General features: G+C 41.1%; 1 protein-coding gene across 1 annotated transcript in view; it reads right to left on the reverse strand.

Annotated features, from left to right (window-relative positions):
- Positions 1-19356, reverse strand: part of MRTFA (myocardin related transcription factor A) — a 178640-nt gene that overhangs the window by 48335 nt on the left and 110949 nt on the right. The window contains exon 4 of the mRNA XM_071078933.1: positions 3863-3928. Coding sequence (XP_070935034.1) covers positions 3863-3928 — 66 coding nt within the window. The remainder of the gene's footprint in view (positions 1-3862; positions 3929-19356) is intronic.

Below are 19356 nucleotides of genomic sequence, written 5' to 3' on the forward strand. Positions count from 1 at the left end.
CCCTATCCATGTACCAACAGGTACGTAAATGAGAAGAAAATTCACACCTGAAACTACTCCCAGTCCTCAACATTCTTTCTCATAATCTAAGAATTTGTTACCTACTTCCTTCTCTAGAAAAACTGATAACAAGACTATGTCCACAGCTGAAGGTGGATCTTGGTATATGGGAAAATGCAATATTCTCATAGAAGCAGGTCATTTCCATTCCCACAGGAAAGGCAATTATTCTCACTTCACAGACACAGAGAACAACCCAAAGTATATGATTAAATATTCAGGACAATTTTAGAATTTGGGCTTCTGACAGAATGGGAGTGTTCTTTCAAACTCCATGCCCAGAATTCCAACAGGTTTTCAATAGACTGGTATCTGTTTCAGTTTGTCGGGCTTTCTCATACACACATGCACACACCGCACTTTACAACTGGCTGTCTTCATTCATTCCTTCATTCAGTGCCAGGCACTGGGGACCGCTTATATATATATATATAAATGAATGATACTTTCTCAAGGAGATCATAGTCTAGTAGGAGATACAAGCATATACGCAGATAACTGCAATAACCAAAGCATCATTTGTCTTTTTTTTTTTTTTTTTTTTTGAGACAGGGTCTCGCTGTTGCTTAGGCTGGAGTGCAGTGGTGCAATTTCAGCTCACTGCAGCCTCCACCTCCCAGGTTCAAGCGATCCTCTTGCCTCAGCCTCTCGAGTAGCTGGGATTATAGGCATGCCACCATGCCCGGCTAATTTTTATATTTTTAGTAGAGATGGGGTTTCAGCATGTTAGCCAGGCTGGTCTGGAATTCCTGACCTCAGGTAATCCACCGTCCTCGGCCTCCCAAAGTGCTGGGATTATAGGTGTGAGCCACTGCACCTGGCTCATTTGTCTTACCAACATAGAGTATTACAAGAAATGCTAAGTAAGGAGACTAACAGATAAATCCTATTAAACAGTGATCTCCAGTAGCCCCTGTTATTACAGGAAAGACAGGAAAAAGAACGCAGGGCACTCATTCTGTGCAGTGCTTTTAGATCCTGAACATACTACAAGTCCTGAGAAGTAGCATTATGCTCTCAGAATTAGTGCTGTAATTACGGATAGTATCCCATGTGTCAGCACTGAATTGCTCTTTATTTTGTGTATGGGTATGTTTTGGCAGCCCAAATTTTGGCTGTTCAATGTCTTGAGGACAGGTACCATGCCTCTTCTTTAATCTTGGTAGCATCTAGGACTACTCTAGGTACAAAGTAGACACTAAATATATGATGTCCTTGGTGAAAAGGACAAGTAGATGAGACACTGGGTAGGTATCTTGTTTCTCCACAGTATGGACTGGGAGATTAGGCGAGTTTTGTAAAGTACAGCATTGCCTGACCTGATCACATTGCTGATGCACAGCACAAGCCACCTACTGCTTTAAGAACTGGGGGTAGAGAGTCCTTCACTGGAGGCCATAGAAGATAGCATAATGTAGGTAAATAGTCTGGCAGTGAACTGCAGTAAACAAAAAGATTAATTTGGGACCTAAGCTCTCTGGGCTGATGTTTAGGATAGAAACAGACCCCAAGCCAGGCAAGGTAGCTCATACCTGTAACCCCAGCATTTTGGGAGGGTTAGGCAGGAGGACCACTTGAGCCCAGGAGTTCAAGACCAGTCTGAGCAACAGAGGCACACTCCATCTCTACAAAAAGTAAAAATAATTAGGCAGGCATGATGGATTGCACCTATAGTCCCAGGGCTATTCAGGAAGCTGAGGTGGGAAGATCTGCTCGAAAGCCAGAGAGGTGGAGGCTGCAGTGCGCCATGAGCATGCCATTGTACTTCAGCCTGGATGACAGAGCAAGACCTTGTACCCACCCCCCCACCAAAAAAAAAAAAATTGTTAAAAGAAAGAAACAGACCCCACGCTCCTTATACTTGTTACAAGGTTCTCTTAGAAATGGACCCTATCACTATTGTGGTAAGTCGGTCCTGACTTGCTTAAAAGTCTTCGATGGCTTCCCATTGCACTTAAAACCAAATCCAGCTGGGCATGGTGAGGCACACCAGTAGTCCCTGCCACTAAGGAGCCTGAGGCAGAAGGACTGCTTGAGCCCAGGAGGTTAAGTCCAGCCTGGGCAACCTAGCAAGACCCCATCTCTCAAAAATTAAAATGAAGGCCAGGCGTGGCGGCTCACGCCTGTGATCCCAGCACTTTGGGAGGCCGAGGCAGGCAGATCACAAGGCCAGGAGATTGAGACCATCCTGGCTAACACGGTGAAACCCCGTCTCTACTTTAAAAAAAAAAAAAAAAATTAGCTGAGCCTTGTGGTAGGCGCCTGTAGTCCCAGGTACTCGGGAGGCTGAGGCAGGAGAACGGCATGAACCCGGGAGACAGAGCTTGCAGTAAGCCAAGATAGCACCACTGCACTCCAGCCCGGGCAACAGAGCAAGACTCCGTCTCAAAAAAAAAAAAATTAAAATGAAAAGTCAAATCCAATTCCTCTATGTGGGTGATAATGCCCTGGTTCTGGCCCTGCCCACCTTACCCGTCTTCACTTGCCACTTCTCTCTCTCCACCACGCCCCAGCCCCACTGGCTTACTTGATGATCTCCAAACACACCAACTTCTTGCCTGCACCAGGCCCAAACACTTGCTTTTTCTTCTGAGCCCTCTTCCTGCTTTCTGAATGGCCAGTTTCACCTGATCCTTTAGATCTCAGCTCATCTTTCCTCTTCAGTGAGGCCTTTCTTGAACATCTTATTCAAAGTGACCCCATCTTATTCCTATTACTTATTAATGCACCAATCAGTTAATTGACTTGATAGTACTTACCATGCTCTGAACTTACCAGCTGCACTTCAAGGTGATCCCTGCTCTGAAATTTCTTGTCTTACTAGTCTTGCCCTTCTAAATATAAATCACTTGCGAGCAAGAGCCGGATTTATCTTGCTGTATCAACTAGCATATATTAGGTACTCAAAGATTTTGAATGAATGAATGAATGAATGAATGAATGAATGACAGCTAGGAAAATATGGTAGCAGTCAGCCAGCAGATAACGAGTTAAAGTGAAAAACATCAGTTCTCCCACCATGAAGCCAGAAGTTGTATGACTGTTTTTTGACTTACGGTGTATCCAAGTAGTGATAACACACAAACAGAAAAGAGGGAGAGCCTATGTTCTCTGCTGATGATTTAAAAAAGAAATGTCAGAAAGATCTAAACCTCACCAGCTCCAGTTTCAACTCTGTTTATAATGTTGTTGGTATTAAAGGCAAATTTCCTTACTTCTAACAGATTGCAAGGTTTGGTTTCTTTTTTCCCCTAAGGGACGGACTTCTGCACCCACTGAGCCCAGTGCTGTGATAGCGCCATCAACGACTCTACTCAGCCATGCTCACACCCAGGCCAGCCTTAGAGTATCTCAGGATCTCACTCTGCATAAAACTGTGGTTGATTCAAAATACCAGAAAAGAGGTTTCTCTTCCTAAGAACCAGAACATGAAGGCAAAGCATATGCAAGAAGTGGTTCTTCCTCACAATACCCCAGCTCAAGATCTGCCCCTCTCCTATAAAAGGAAGTATAACAGAGTGAAAATTCTTTTAGAGGTGCAATTCCAAAGTAAAGGAAAATTCAATGGCACCTTTTACACCTAATTTAAACCAGGTTTGACCCTTTAAACCCAGTTTGTTTCCCTGAATTTGATCAATTAGTTAACTATTTAGTGATTGAGCTCTAAACTTGGAAAGTCATGAGAAAGAAAAGAGTGGAAAATAAAACCCATCATCCTTGTTTTATGCTTCCCACGGCATACTCAGTAAACACAGCCATGTCCTAAAAGCAATCTACCAAATGCTGAGAGAGAGGCACTTACGCGGCATGATCCCTTGGCTCACCAGTTCTTCCCGGGTCCGGCGCTGCTGGAGTTTCAACTGTAGCACTGCAGGGCAGCAGAAAGAGAGGAGAGATGAGAGGTCAGTTGGGTATTCCACCTCAAAAAACACATTTTCAAATGCAAAAAAAGTCTAAAAACAGAAGGATGTAGTGTGAAAGAAGGGTCCCCTTGAAGTGCAACTGTCTGTAATTGCAGAAGTGGCCTGATACAGCAGAGTTTCCGTATTCTGCTGTGGGCGGTGAGAGGAAGTTGCGAAGGGTCTTGCAGGGCGATAACAATCCACAAAGCACCAGAGTCTTGCCTTTTACTCAAAACCTCCACAACACTGACTCCTCCTCCTAAAACTAAAAAACACCTATTCCAAACTCAAAATATCATAACGAGGACCATCATCCAGCAGAAAAAGCTCTCCAGAGGTTCTACGCTTAACAAATGTTTACCGCCATAAGTATAGTGAATGAAAGTACTACTCACATAGATCAGGAAGTACTATTCGTAAACTTTTTCTTTTGCATCTAAAAATTATAGCCATTTCACCAAGCAATGCCTTTTTCTAGCCTACAAAATATTTTACCATTAATATGCCTCTGTTTTTCTTCTTTCTCTTCACTTACAGCCTTTTCTGTTGAGGTGAAACAATCAAGCTAGATGACTCAAAGCACATCCGGGCTAGGGTAGACTGATGGGTGTTTCTCTTATTTTCACTCTGGCAATACTGCTTAATGAAACAATAGAGAGATTTTTAAAGTTAAAAATCAACTATCGGCCAGGCGCGATGGCTCACGCCTATAATCCCAGCACTTTGGAAGGCCAAGGCGGGCAGATCACAAGGTCAGGAGTTCGAGACCAAACTGGCCAAGACGGTGAAACCCCATCTATACTAAAAATACAAAAATTAGCCAGGTGTGGTGGGCGCCTGTAATCCCAGCTACTCAGGAGGCTGAGGCAGGAGAACTGCTTGAACCTGGGAGGCGGAGGTTGCAGTGAGCCGAGATCACGCTATTCTCTCTCACTCCAGCCTGGGCAAGAGTGAGATGCTGTCTCAGGAAAAAAAAAAAATCAACTATCTTTCTTTCAAAAGCCAGTTAAACCAAAAGGGTGTTACAACTACAAACTAGGCAGAATGACGACGGCACAGCTGTCATTCAGAGACTAAATGAGAAACTGCAGTGGTTGCAGTGAGCTGAGATCACACCACTTCACTCCAGCCTGGGTGACAGAGCAAGACTCCATGTCAAAAAATAAAACAAAAAAAAGAAAATGTTCAGAGAAGGAGGGTTAGGAGGATCCCACGGGCCAAGGAAAGTCTCCTTACATAATTGTCTTCAAGTGTATGGGCCTTCCAAGTCACATCTGAGAGGAACCAGAATCTACTGGGAATCATCTTAATATCTGCCTTTTCTATCCCCAGAGCAGTTTTTAGGGAGGCATCCAAGAATGGCAGAACCATAACCATGCTCCTGCCTACATCTCAAATTCAGTAGATCCAAACCCAAACTTGTTTTCCTCCCAAAAACCCAATCCACTTCCCATCCTTACTTCTTTAATGATATCACTATTTTTCCCAGTATTTTTTTAAATGTCTAGGCCAACTTCAACTCTGCCTCCTCACACTCACACTCCTCTCTTATCAATTTTACCCTGCCATGTTTTCCCATGCTGCAGTCGTAGCTCCCTGGCTGTGTCCTTGCCTGTATTGTCTCTCTCCCATTTTAAGTCATCTTAATCAAGGCTGGCCAGTTACTCTTCCTCAAGTACCATGAGTTTTTTCCTACCTCTTTTATTCACTTCACCTGGAAATCCCTACCCTGTTCATCTGAACTTCCTGACTCACTCCACAGCATTCAGAGTTACTATAGGCCTCCTGTGAGCTACCTTTTATGTGTTAGGAAAAAGTATAATATTTTGCCTCGTGTAATAGTAGCCCTTCAATATCTTACCTCTCCTACCAGTTTATAAGTTCCTGGAGAGAAGAGAATATGCCTTACTGATATATGTCCCTCATAGCACTTAATACATAGTAGGCATTCAATAATTGTTTCTTGTACTGAACTGGATCTCAAAAGGATGTTACAAACAGTCTGAGAAACTGAACCAAGAGGCTATTATTATTTTACAGATTAACACTGTTAAGAACAAAGCCTTGGAGAACTAACTAGATAAAAACAGCAGGAGTTACAATAATAGCTGACATTTATGATGCAAGTATTCTCTGCCAGACACTGTTTTACATTCTTTTACATTTTAACTTATTTAATCTTCATAACAACCATATGAAGATACATTTTGGTGTTTTGTTTTTTTGAGACAAGGTCTCACTCTGTCACTCAGGCTGGAGTGCAGTGGCGCAATCTCAGCTCACCAAGGCCTTGATATCCCTGGTTCAAGGGATCCTCCCACCTCAGCCTCTGGAGCAGCTGGAACTATAGGTGCGTGTCACCACGCCCGGCTAATTTTTTAATTTTTTTTGTAGATACGGGGTTTCACCATGTTGCCCAGGCTGGTCTTGAACTCCTGGGCTCAAGTGATCTGTCCATCTCAGCCTCCCAAAGTGCTGAGATTATAGGTGCAAGCCACTGTCCCAGGCCAAGATAGGTATTACTAATCCTATTTTACAGAGAAGCAAAGTGAGGCCCAGCAGGTTTAAGTAATACACCTAAGGTTATCCCACTAATAAGAGGTAGAACAGGATTTGGAGACAGGGATTCTGATTCCAAAACCTGGGCCTTACTTTGCCTCTCTAGGATCTTCTGAAAGCCTGCTCTACTGTGATAATAGGAGCGGAGTGTGATCACCTGGGTTTATTCTCTGGTGAGACAGACAAAGGGGCTAAGTAAAATGGATGGTTCAACAGGGTCAAAGGAATTCAGGTGATCAACTTCAGTAAAACAAATTTACTCTAGGAAGTTGATTTCAGAAAAAAAATTATAACCATAGATCAGCAACAATAATTGCATTAATAAAACACAAATAATAATTGAGTGTGCTACTATGTGTCAGGCCCTGTGTTAAGTGACTGTCATGCTTTTAACTTTTTTAATCCTTTTAAAAAGCCCTGTGAGGATACTACAGTTATTATCTCAATTTTACAGATGAGGAAACTAAGAATCAGATATTTAAAAGTTTGCCTTTTGTCACACAGCTCAAAGGTGCTGGAATTGGGATTCATAACCACATTTCCGTGACTCTAGAGTGGAGGCACCTGATCATAGGCAATGTGCCTCTCTATCAGAAAGAAAAGACAGCCAAGCAGGATAAAATGTAAGAGGCATAAAAGGGCAAATAATTGTCATCTTTTAGAGTGTTTCTAAAGCCCAGTGTAAAATGAGCTATTAGAAAATGATTAAATGTAACAAATTAATTTTATTTCAGAGAATAAGGGAACAATGCAATTTAGTAAGTCTGAATACTTCAAAGAAACAATAACTAACATAAGCTATGGCTATTATCCAAGAACAATTTTGAAATATTAACCACTAGCCTTCTTAAGTAAACCATATATAAATAGGGCCATAGGGATATTATATAAACTTCTTGATTGAAAAACTTCTTGCTTCATGAATGCAAAAATTTAAATTTATGAAAGCTAACACATTTAATAAATTTATGATTCAAGTTTTCTGTGGAGACTACAGTAAAGGCATATTCAACTTAAATATACATACGCATATATACACACGTGTATATATTATGCATGTATATATATATATACACACACATATACAGCTCTAGTACAAAGAGGAAAGTTTATATAATAAACCTTTTCCACCTCTAAAACTAAATGAAATTAAAGTTCAGTTATCTGAAAATTCCATCTTGTCCCTCCTAGGAGTTAACTTTGAACTTTGTGTTTATCTGACATCTGACAAAAGTTCCCCACTCAAATAACAGAATTATCTTGGGTACTGCAATAACCTGATTTAGATATGTGTTGTTTTATGCACTGCATAACCTTCAATGGTTACAAAGAAGGGGAAAAAAGACTGAAGCAGTAAACTCAGAATTATGGCAGTCAACCTATAATTCATTTTGTTTTATAATTTATCTGCTTTATGTTTATCTGTGTAGACTTAAAATGATCCATCGTTGGAGACTTTCAACTACAAAGAAACAGCTGTTTATATGAAGTTTCTGTTTCCTTGGTCTATTAATTCCTCTTAATTCTAAGCATTATAAATAAAATGACTTTACATTTCCAGACCTTAGGATTATTCATTTTAGAAGCAATTATTTAATAACCCCCTTTCAGTAAATACCACAGAGCCATACATTCTGTGTTCACTGCCAAAGTTACCAAAATCAGGAATAAATTTCAGAGGCCATAAATTTAATGCACATCCACCCTCAACAAGAAATATCTGAAACAAATGATGATTTTCACAGACCGTACAAGCCTATGGAGATTTAGGAGAGTAGGAATTTTGACATCTCTCTATGTCATTGTATATCACTACTTAGATCTGCTCATCATTCCCCAAGCCAGTAAAGACTAAACAAAAATATTTATTTGTATACAAGCATAAGCCTTTAATACTTTACTGTTAACTGATTTCCACAAATCTAATATATCATGTTTCTAAATGGGTCTGTGTAAACAACCTATATATAGATGAACGGATGTCTTTAGAGCTGATGGGTGGTGAATCAACTGAGTTGCCTGCTAAAAAGAATGGAATAAAAAGAAAAGAAACACAACCATAAAATGAAAAACCCTAGGTTCTCCACTCTCCATGGAAATAATCAAGTTTTTTACCTGCCTCAAACAAAGGCATCAATTGCTATTTGAATAGCTACTTTAGGGGTGAAGGAAAAGCCAAGGAGTGACCTTAATATATCTCTGTCGTGTAAGACCACGGAAGCATGTTGATAGGATTCAAGGGGTAATACCCAAGAAATGAACACATCAAACAGTTGGGTCAATCAGGACTGGAACAAGAAAGGAATAAGAAGTGGGGTTCTCATGCCCAGCTCTTCCACTGGTCATTTGTCCCGGATTTCACTGGAAAGGAAACATGCAGTTGGTAGCCATTCCTACCTTATACATGTATTGATTCCACCAAGGCTTCTACAATCAGAAGATAACATATAAATTATGAGGAAGTAGAAAAGAATAGGAAGGTGGGGTTAGTATGAGAAGGACAGGACAGCAAAAAAACAAGACCCCTCCCTCCACAGCATCCTTTGCTCAGTTAAGTCTTCTCAAGGAAGATTCTCATACTGTAGGGACATTTCATTAACCGGGCCGTAACTCAGGAATACTGACAAGTCTTTTTCTCATGAAACTTCTAATCAAATGGCAATAAACTTGGCCACTGCTTTTCAGAATGTTTATGTTAGAAAAGGCTCCAAAACAAACTTGTTGATGAGTAAGGGAAATGTTCCTGGACTAGAAATTATAAGCCAGCCAAAACAGTGCTGCATTTGAAAATTAATGAGATTTATATGCTTGAGGAGAGCAAAAAGCAGACAAGACTTCTCAAAAATCTTTTCTCTTACCCCACTCAGATATTTGGCTTCCAACTCTGGAGGCTGTCATACTTCAGGGGGAAATTGCTACCCAGAAACAATCGACTGAAAGACTGCTCTGGTTGGAGCCAAGTTTGAAAGCATCAGTTTTCATGAGAATTAACAATGACCTTCACACTAAAAATATTAAAATAGCCCCAACATATTAGAAACTAAATTAATAGATGTCACTTCTGGCATTTGTAAGGTACAACTAATACTAGAGCATTTCTACATTTTAATAAATTGCATGGTGCTTATTTAACTAATTTTAAATAAGGAGTATTTGAGTTTATCTCCTGTAAAAATCACAATCTACCTCACTCTCAACAATAGAACAACTAAGTAGAAATTAGTAAGGATATTGAAACAGTTCAAATGTATGCCCCCTTCAAACCTCATGCTGAGATATGATCCCCAGTGTTGGATGCAGGGCCTAGCAGGAGGAGTCTGGGTCACGGCAGCAGATCCGCTGGGAGTGGCCTGGTGCCCTACCTGCAAGTAATGAGTTCTCACTCTTTTAGTTCATGCGCATGCATGAAACTTGTTTAAAAGAGCATGGGATCTCTCCAGCTCCGTCTCTCGCCATGTGACACTCCTGCTCCCCCTCTGCCTTCCTTCATGAGTAAAAGCTTCCTGAGGCCTCTCTAGAAGCTGAGGAGCTGCTGGTGCCATGCTTGTACAGCCTGCAAAACCACGAGCCAAATAAACCTCTTTTCTTTATAAATTAACCAGCCTCAAGTACCCCTTTGTAGCAACCCAAAACAGACTAATACAGATACACAGGACTTGAACTACACCATCAACCAAATAGAATTAACAAACATATAGAACACTCCATCTAACAATGGCAGAATATACACTTTTTTCAAGCACACATGGAACACTCCCCAGGTTGGAACATATACCAAGCAATAAAACAAGTTTCAGTCCATTTTAAAGGATTAAAATCATTCTTTGACCACAATGGAATTAAATTAGAAATCAAAAACAGGCCAGGTATGGTGGCTCACACCTATAACCCCAGGACTTTGGGAGGCTAAAACAGGAAAATCACTTGAGGTCAGGAGTCAGAGACCAACCTGGTAGCAAAAATAGCAAGACCCCCATCTCTATAAATATTATGTATATAAAGAATATATGGCTGGGCATGGTGGCTCACGCCTGTAATCCCAGCACTTTGGGAGACCAAGACAGGTGGATCACCTGAGGTCAGGAGTTCAAGACCAGCCTGGCCAACATGGTAAAACCCCATCTCCACTAAAAATACACAAATTAGCAGACCATGGTAGTGGGTGCCTATAATCCCAGCTACTCAGGAGGCTGAGGAAGGAGAATCGCTTGAACCCAGGAGGTAGAGGTTGCAGTGAGCCGAGATTGTGCTACTGCATTCCAGCCTGGGTGACACAGCAAGACTCCATCTCAAAAATATATATATATCTATATACACACACACACATATATATACACACACACAACACATATATATGTGTGTGTATATATATATAGAGAGAGAGAAATAACAAAAAACAGAAAAAAATTTGGGAAATTCATAACCAATGGGTCAAAAGAGAATGAGAGAAATTACAAAGTACTTTGAACTAAACAATTTATCAAAATTTCTGGAATATAGCCAAACAGTGCTTAGAGGGAAATTCATAGGTTTATATTAGAAAATTCACAGCCTACACTGGAAAAGAAGAAAGATCTGGAATACATGCTGTAAGCCTTTACCTTAAGAAACTAGATGAATATAAAATTCAGTTAATTTTAAAAAAGGAAACTAGAAAAAGCGCAAACTAAACCATGGTAAGTAGAAGAAAGGAAATTAAAGTGGTAAGCAATGATATACAAAACAGAAAAATAGGCCAGGTGCGGTAGCTCACACCTGTAATCCCAGCACTTTGGGACGCCAAGGCGGGCTGTTCACCTGAGGTCAGGAGTTTGAGACCAGCCTGGCCAATATGGTGAAACCCCGTCTCTACTAAAAATACAAAAATTAGATGGGTGTGGCAGCAGGCACCTGTAGTCCTAGCTACTCGGAAGGCTAAGGCAGGAGAATCACTTGAACCCAGGAGGCGGAGGTTGCAGTGAGCTGAGATCGCGCCACTGCACTCCAGCCTGGGCGAAAGAGCGAGACTCCGTCTCAAAAACAAAAAACAACAAACAAACAACAAAAAACAGAAAAACAACAGAGAAAATCAATAGGCATAAAAGTCTGTTGTTTGAAAACAACAACAAAATTGATAAATCTTTACCTAACTACCAAGAAAAAAAACAGAAAATATATACAAAAATCAGAAACGCAAAAGGAGGCCAGGTGTGGTAGCTCATGCCTGTGATCCCAGCACTTTGGGAAGCAAAGGCAGGTGGATCACCTGAGGTCAGGAGTTCAAGACCAGCCTGGCCAACATGACAAAGCCCCATTTCTATTTAAAAACAAAACAAAACAAAACAAGAATTAGCTAGATGTGGTGGCACGAGCCTGTAATCCCAGCTACTTGGGAGGCTGAGGCAGAAGAATCACTTGAACCTGGGAGGTGGAGGTTGCAGTGAGCTGAGATCATGCCACTGCACTCCAGCATGAGTGACAGAGCAAGACTCCATCTCAAAAAAAGAAAAAGAAAAAGAAATGCAATGGTCAAATTCCTAGGAAGGCATAAATTACTGAAACTGACTCAAGAAAGAAATAGAACATCCGAATAGATGTGTAACAAGTAAAGAGATTGAAATAGTAATCTTCCCACAAAGAAAAGCCCAGGTCCAGAAGGCTTCGCTGATATATTTCTCCAAATACTTAGCTGGGCATGGTGGCTCATGCTTGTAATCGCAGCACTTTGGGAGGCCCAGGTAGGTGGGCCTGCTTGAGCTCAGGAGTTTGAGACCAGCCTGGGCAACATGGCGAAACTGTCTCTACAAAAATGAGCCAGGCATGGTGGCAAGTGCCTGTTGTCCAAACTACTCAGGAGGCTGAGACAGGAAGATCGCCTGGACCTGGGAGGTCGAGGCTGTGGTGAGCTGAGACCACATCACTGCACTCCAGCCTGGGTGCCAGAGCAAAACCCTGTCTCAAAAAAATAAATTAAAAAATAAAAATAATACCAATCATTCACAAACTCTTCCAGGAAACAGAGGAGAAAACACTTCCCCAGCTCATTTTATGAAGCTAGTATTATTCTCTGATTCCAAAGCCAGAGAAAAACATCAAAACAAAACTACAGATGAATATGCCTTATTAATATAGACACAAAATTCCTCAACAAAATACTAGGAAATGAAGCCAGGACTGGAACCAAATATTCTGTATCCTTATCCTTGTAATCCTTTTCTCATTCCAGTGATTCTCAACCCTTACCCTTCACAATGAAATCATCTGGGAAGGTTTTTAATTGGTCTGGAATGGGGCCTAGACCTCATCTCTTTAAGAAGCTTAGCAGATAATTCTAATGCAATGCCATGTCAAGAGCTACCCTATGTAATGCTACTTTGGCCTAATTTAAGCTTACTTCATATGGAGAAATTAAATATGCTCCACCCATGTTTGTGATGCCAATGATAGATCATGGCAAGTAAATAGTGCAAAGCAGGTTTATTCCAACTAATAACCAGTAAGTAGCCTTTCCTCTGATACTGTTTTAAGGCACATCATCTTTTGCTGTGTTTTGAACGACGATTCAGTTTTTAAGTTAAAATTTTTTGACAATAAACATGTTATTTCCACGATCATTTTTAATATTTTTCACATTGAAACACTTAAGAATAACAAATAATTTTTCTTTTTTTTCTCAAATTCCTTTTCACCAAACGAATAATTTAATAAACAATCATATGTGAACACTTCTAGGAGGTGTCAAGTCCCATCTCATGAAGTTTAGCATTAAACTCAGACATCTAGAGAACAGGATACAGACCAGGGATATCCACTGTCACAAATTATCAACACATTTCCCAGCTTCCATGGTGTCCTGGCATCTTAGCTATGGACGTCCTAGGACCTGCAGGACAAGGGCAACAGAGACCACAACAAATTCACACGTAGCTTCCTGGAGCAGAGGACAAAGAGCAGTGAAAATGGACCCCCAAGCTCTGGCTAGTTAAAAATTATTATTTGTTCAAAAGTTTACAACAGGAGAGAAATTTTATTTTCCAACACACTTCTTCCATAAAATATATTTGTAGACTACCACTAAAGGTTTGTCAACGGGAAGAGAATGGCTAAAGAACAACCCAATAAAGAGATAAAATCTGGTATCTCTAGATGTACTTCTGTGAGTTTTCTATCTAAATTTAATGCATGTGATATGATGCTGTATATCTTCCAAGTTCTTGTTTATATACAGTGTAGTACATTTACTAATAAATATTAACTGGTTTTTTTTTTGGTTTTTTTTGAGACAGGTTCTCACTCTGTTGTCCAGGCTGAAGTGCAGTGGTATGATCATGGCTCACCACAGCCTTGACCCACCAGGCTCAAACAATCCTCCCACCTCAGCCGCCTGAATAGCTGGGATTATAGACTTGTACTACCACGCCCAGCTAATTTTTAAATTTTTTATTTGTAGAGACAAGGTCTCACTGTTGCCCAGACTGGTCTCGAATTCCTGGGCTCAAGCAATCCTCCCACCTCAGCCTCCCAAAGTGCTGGGATTACAGGTGTGAGCCACTGTACCCAGCCAATATTAACTGTGAAAAGTAGTTTCGGATAGTATTTCCTTACTCTAAGTTCATAGCCTCCTATAAATTCCTAAAGCTTGACCTGCTAATAATTGGTATATTTTTTCTCTAATTTTCAGGCACCAGGTTCCAGAAAAAATAAGCAAATGCAACTTAATTCAGCATCAGACACCAATACTTCTAGCTTCAAACTGGGGAATGTGTTTTACCAGGAAGGTCAGAGAAGGAACAGGTTGGGTGCTAGCCTTAGGTGAAGCTCAGCATGCAGATAATTAGAATACTCAACTTTGCAACAGTGAATTATACCTATTTTATTGGTGTATTTTACATTCTATTTATCCTATATGCCTCAAAAATCATTTAGTGACATCCAAACTGTAAAACCACATGGCCTATCAATTAGAACCAAAGGCTGTTCTGAACACTCACCAGCTTCGTTGCTAGAATGCATGATTAAAAGCAGGTGAAGGGTGTCTCCAGAAGCAGGTGCTACTCAAGTTCTGCTACCTGGGTTACTTTCCAGCATCACCACCAATATAAGGATTGGGAATCAGGGTGTGGAGAGAGATCTTCTCAATTCACTCACCTAACAAATATTTACTAAACAACTATAGGTTGGCGCAAAAGTAATTGATGTTTTTGTCATTGCTTTTAATGGCAAAAGCTGCAATTACTTTTGCACCAACATAATACTAGTTTGTTAGGTCCTGTGCTAGGTACTAGATACAAAAAAATCAGCCGGGCATGGTGGCGGGTGCCTTTAGTCCCAGCTACTTGGGAGGCTGAGGCAGGACAATAGTGTGAACCAGGGAGGCGGAGCTTGCAGTGAGCTGAGATCGCACCACTGCACTCCAGCCTGGGCAGAGCGAGACTCCATCTCAGGAAAAAAAAAACAACGGGGGGGGTCTTGAAAGTATTTTATGTTCATGATCAGTTGGTATTAAAGTTTCAAGCTATATCCTGATAACATTCCCCAAAAGTAATACTCCTCTGGGCCCCTACTTATTGAATGTGCCCATAAGTCTGTCCTGATATAGCCTAAAAGATATGAAAGAGAAATGTCTCTGTGTTCCCTAACTTGGTTTCATTACCTCTCTTGCTTTCTGGTTCTTGAGCCCTACCCTGTCCTACAGCATCCAATGGAATTGTTTCCTCTTCTGCTTCTTAACATATAATGTTCTTAAGCTTTCTAAACATTAAGTTTCTTTTCTTTTTTGGTTTTTGAAATAGGATCTTGCTCTGTCACCCAGGCTGGAGAGCAGTGGTGCAATCTTGGCTCACTACAGCCTCGACTTCCCGGGCTCAAGTGATTGATCTTCATGCCTCAGCTTCTCGAGTAGCTGGGACCACAAGCATGCACCACCACACCTGGCTAATTTTTTGTACAGACAGGGTTTCACCTGTTGCCCAGGCTAGTCTTGAACTCCTGGGCTCAAATGATCCACCCACCCTAGCCTCCCAAAGTGCTGGGAGTACAAATGTGAGCCACTGCGTCCAGCCTAAACACTAAGCTTCTCTTGTCCTTTTCGTGATAATTTTCTTCCTTCAACTTGTGAAACCAGCCTGAATGGGTAAGCACAGTGTACACTGCACCAAAAACATAGCTGTGGCTTGTTTTTCTGTTTTTTGTTTTTTGTTTGTTTGTTTGAGACGGAGTCCTGCTCTGTCACCCAGGCTGGAGTGCGGTGGCGAGATCTCCGCTGACTGCAAGCTCCGCATCCCGGGTTCACACCATTCTCCTGCCTCAGCCTCCCGGGTAGCTGGGACTACAGGCGCCTGCCACTACGCCCGGCTAATTTTTTGTATTTTTAGTAGAGATGGGGTTTCGCTGTGTTAGCCAGGATGGTCTCGATCTCCTGACCTTGTGATCTGCCCGCCTTGGCCTCCCAAAGTGCTGGGATTACAGGCGTGAGCCTCCACGCCTGCCGGCTTGTTTTTAATATAAACAAAAGCATTGCAAAGGCCCAGTGTATTTTTTAATTAGCCCTATCCTTAACCAGAAAGGGTTTACTGTCAACTCAACTGACTTCTGGGTAAAGGGTTACACAGCACTGAATGTGGGGTTGGTTTTATAAATATTTTATAAGTTCCAAATAAATGCAACACACCTCCAGAAATGACCTCTGGCCAGGCGCAGTGGCTCATGCCTGTAATCTCAGCACTTTCAGAGGCCAAGGCAGGTGGATCATTTGAGGTCAGGAGGTCGAGGTCAGCCTGGCCAACATGGTGAAACCCTGCCTCTACTAAAAATACAAAAAAAAATAGCTGGGCATGGTGGCGGGCACTTGTAATCCCAGCTACTTAGGAGGTTGAGGCAGGAGAACAGCTTGAACTCAGGAGGCAGAGGTTGCAGTGAGCCGAGATCACGCCACTGTTCTCCAACCTGGGCGACAGAGTGAGACTCAGTCTTGAAAAAAAAAAAAACAGAGATGACCTCTAAGGGGAGACCAAAGGACACCAGAGAAAGAATCAGAACACAGAGGTCCCAATCCTATCTCTGTTGCTACCTAATCAAGTAACTATCTCTTTTTTCCTCAATTTTATCACTGTAATACAATTTTGAAAACTAATCCATATACCCTTTGAAACTCAAAAGACCACAATGTACATGAAAAGTGAGTTGTAAAATTATAATACAGATTACAAATGTTTCATTAGAGGCTTTTACATCAGATTTTCTCTAGGACAAAGTAAGAACTGCAAGTAATCTGGTACCACACCTCCAACGAGGTAATTTATTCTGCAAGGTAACATGATTTTATATCAAACCACCCTTATTTAAATCACATCCCAAGTTGTTCTTGGTGGGGGTTGGGGGTGAGCGATGCAGAGAGATCAAAGGAAGGGTAAAGGAAAGGGGAAGGAGAGGAAGGAAAGGAAAGAAAAAGGAAAGGGGGAAAAAAGGAAAGGGGAAAAAAAAGGAAAGGGAACTATTTTTCTTTGGAAGGCAGATTAGGAACATGTAGCCAGTGAAGCAGTCTCTGGTAATTATAAAGAGCAAGCTTGAGAGAGAGGCAGAAGAATCAGTACTCATTCATTATTAAAATCAAATATACAGTTGAGTATTCAAAAAGCATGCTCCTGAAATTCTAAGCTATCAATACCAAAGTAGTTGTTAAAGGATCCAGAAAGGTCCATTTATCTTTTGCCAGAGAAAGGAGCTGCTGAAATTCTTGAGATTGAGATCCAAAGTTAAGACAAGAAGGAGGAAGTGGAGGTGAAGAAAGGAAAGTAAATTCTCCTTGAGATTCTATTGACCAACCATCCACAAACCTTATGATTAAATGCAATGTTGTATCCTAGATTGGATCTGGGAACTGAAAAACGACGTTAGTGAGAAAACAAATGAAATCCAAAAGAAGTTTGGAGTTTACTTAATAGTAATGTACTAACGTTCATCTCTCAGTTTTGACAAATGTACCATAGTTACGTAAGATGCTAACACTAGGGGCAACTGGATCAAGGATACGCAGGAACTCTCCGTACTATCTGTGTAACTTTCTTGTAAGTGTAAAATCATTCCAAATAAAGTTTAGTTAAAAAACCCATGGAGGGCCTTTTCCTCTTGGAAGTCCCCTCTCTCTCACTAGAGAGCAAGCTGTTTTCCTTTCTCTTTCCTTCTCTTTCTTTTGCCTATGAAACCTCCACTCCTAAACTCCTTGTATGTGTCCATGTCCTAAATTTTCTAGGTGTGAAAGGACAAATCCCAAGTATTTACCCCAGACAACATAGCCACTTCATATTAGGGACCTCGTCTGGGATACCAAGGTACAATATTCATTGAAATGCAACATCTGGTAGAAGCAAACCAGTGTTACAACCCATCGGAATGGTTCTGACAGCAAACTCCAAATGGTGCTGCACACCGAACCACGCATGGACACACCTTTCATCTGAGGACCCTTAGGTTGACCCCAGGAGGAGCCCTAGCTGCTGTTCCACACACAATGCCCCTTTTCAGCAGGAAGGAGCCAGAAAGAGTTGTCGTCCAACACCCTCTAAAAGCAGTTAGGGTTACCATTCCAGAGGGGTGAATAATACAGGAGTTAAGAAGAAATTACTTAGGCAGATAGTGACGGTATGGAAGTCCTCAGTAAGATTTTCCTTTTTAATGAAAAGCAGCCCCAAATCATTTTCTAACAAAGAGCAGCCTGTAAAGTTGAGCTGCTGAAATAGATAAGCAAGCTGGGAGCTTGCACAGGTGAATGCCGGCAGGAAAGAACGACCTGGGCCTAGTCACGTTCAAAATGCTGGCTCCACCTTCCCTTCTCTGCCAGCCACATGTACAGTAAGAAGCAGACAAGATGGTGCCAGCTAAGGGGATAATTCATTTGTATAACAAGATTAGGGTGGGGCAACCAGCCTTGCCTGCTCAGTATGTAAACATCACACCTGATCAAACCAATCTGTGAGCCCTGTGTAAATCAGACACCGCCTCCTCATGCCTGACTATAAAATCTGGGGCATCCTCTGCTGCTGGCCGGCCTTTCCTGTCGAAAGTCCCCTCTTTCTCGAGAGAGAGACAGAGACAGAGACAGAGAGAGACAGATCCCCTTCTTCTGCCTATTAAACCTCTGCTCCTAAAAAATAAAATAAATTTTTAAAAAACATGAATTTGCCTCTACCTTTAGAAAAAATTGATGAATCAATTATGAAACATAACAAACGTCAGGTTTTTCAAATTGAAATGCTGCCATCTCTTGGAGAGAAAGAAATTATCAATTCCTATAATGATTCCTGTAAATCAACATGATGCTCACAGGAAATGCTCAATGGTGCATGTCAGATTTCAGATTTGGACGTTCAACCTGCAAATACATAATGCAAATATTTCAAAATCTGAACGAAATCCAAAATGCAAAACACTTGTAGTCCCAAACATTTCTGATAAGGAATACTCTTAACCTATAATACCAAAATACAATAGATATCTTCTATTTAATCTGAATACTGTCGGGAATGAAGGCTCTAGATTAATGAAGTACGTTCCTGGGCTGGTAAACCTGGGCAACTTATACATCTAACCAGGTAACTTTCCAAGAATCAGCTTATGAAAAATCTAACTTACGGTACTAAAATATGCAAATGAAAGTTGTCTATATTGTGTAGTAACACTTACAAAACGGTGAAAACACGCATCATCTTACTTAATTCTCACAACAAAGCTATGCAGACGATAGAACTCTTATACCATTTTGTAGATGAGGAAATTGAGGTTTAGACCGATTAAGCAACTTGCTCAAGGTCATAAAGTAAAAGAGCAGAAATTGGAACCCAGCTCTGTCTGAATGTAC

This window comes from Macaca nemestrina, chromosome 15, assembly GCF_043159975.1.
Source record: "Macaca nemestrina isolate mMacNem1 chromosome 15, mMacNem.hap1, whole genome shotgun sequence".
Taxonomy (NCBI): domain Eukaryota; kingdom Metazoa; phylum Chordata; class Mammalia; order Primates; family Cercopithecidae; genus Macaca; species Macaca nemestrina.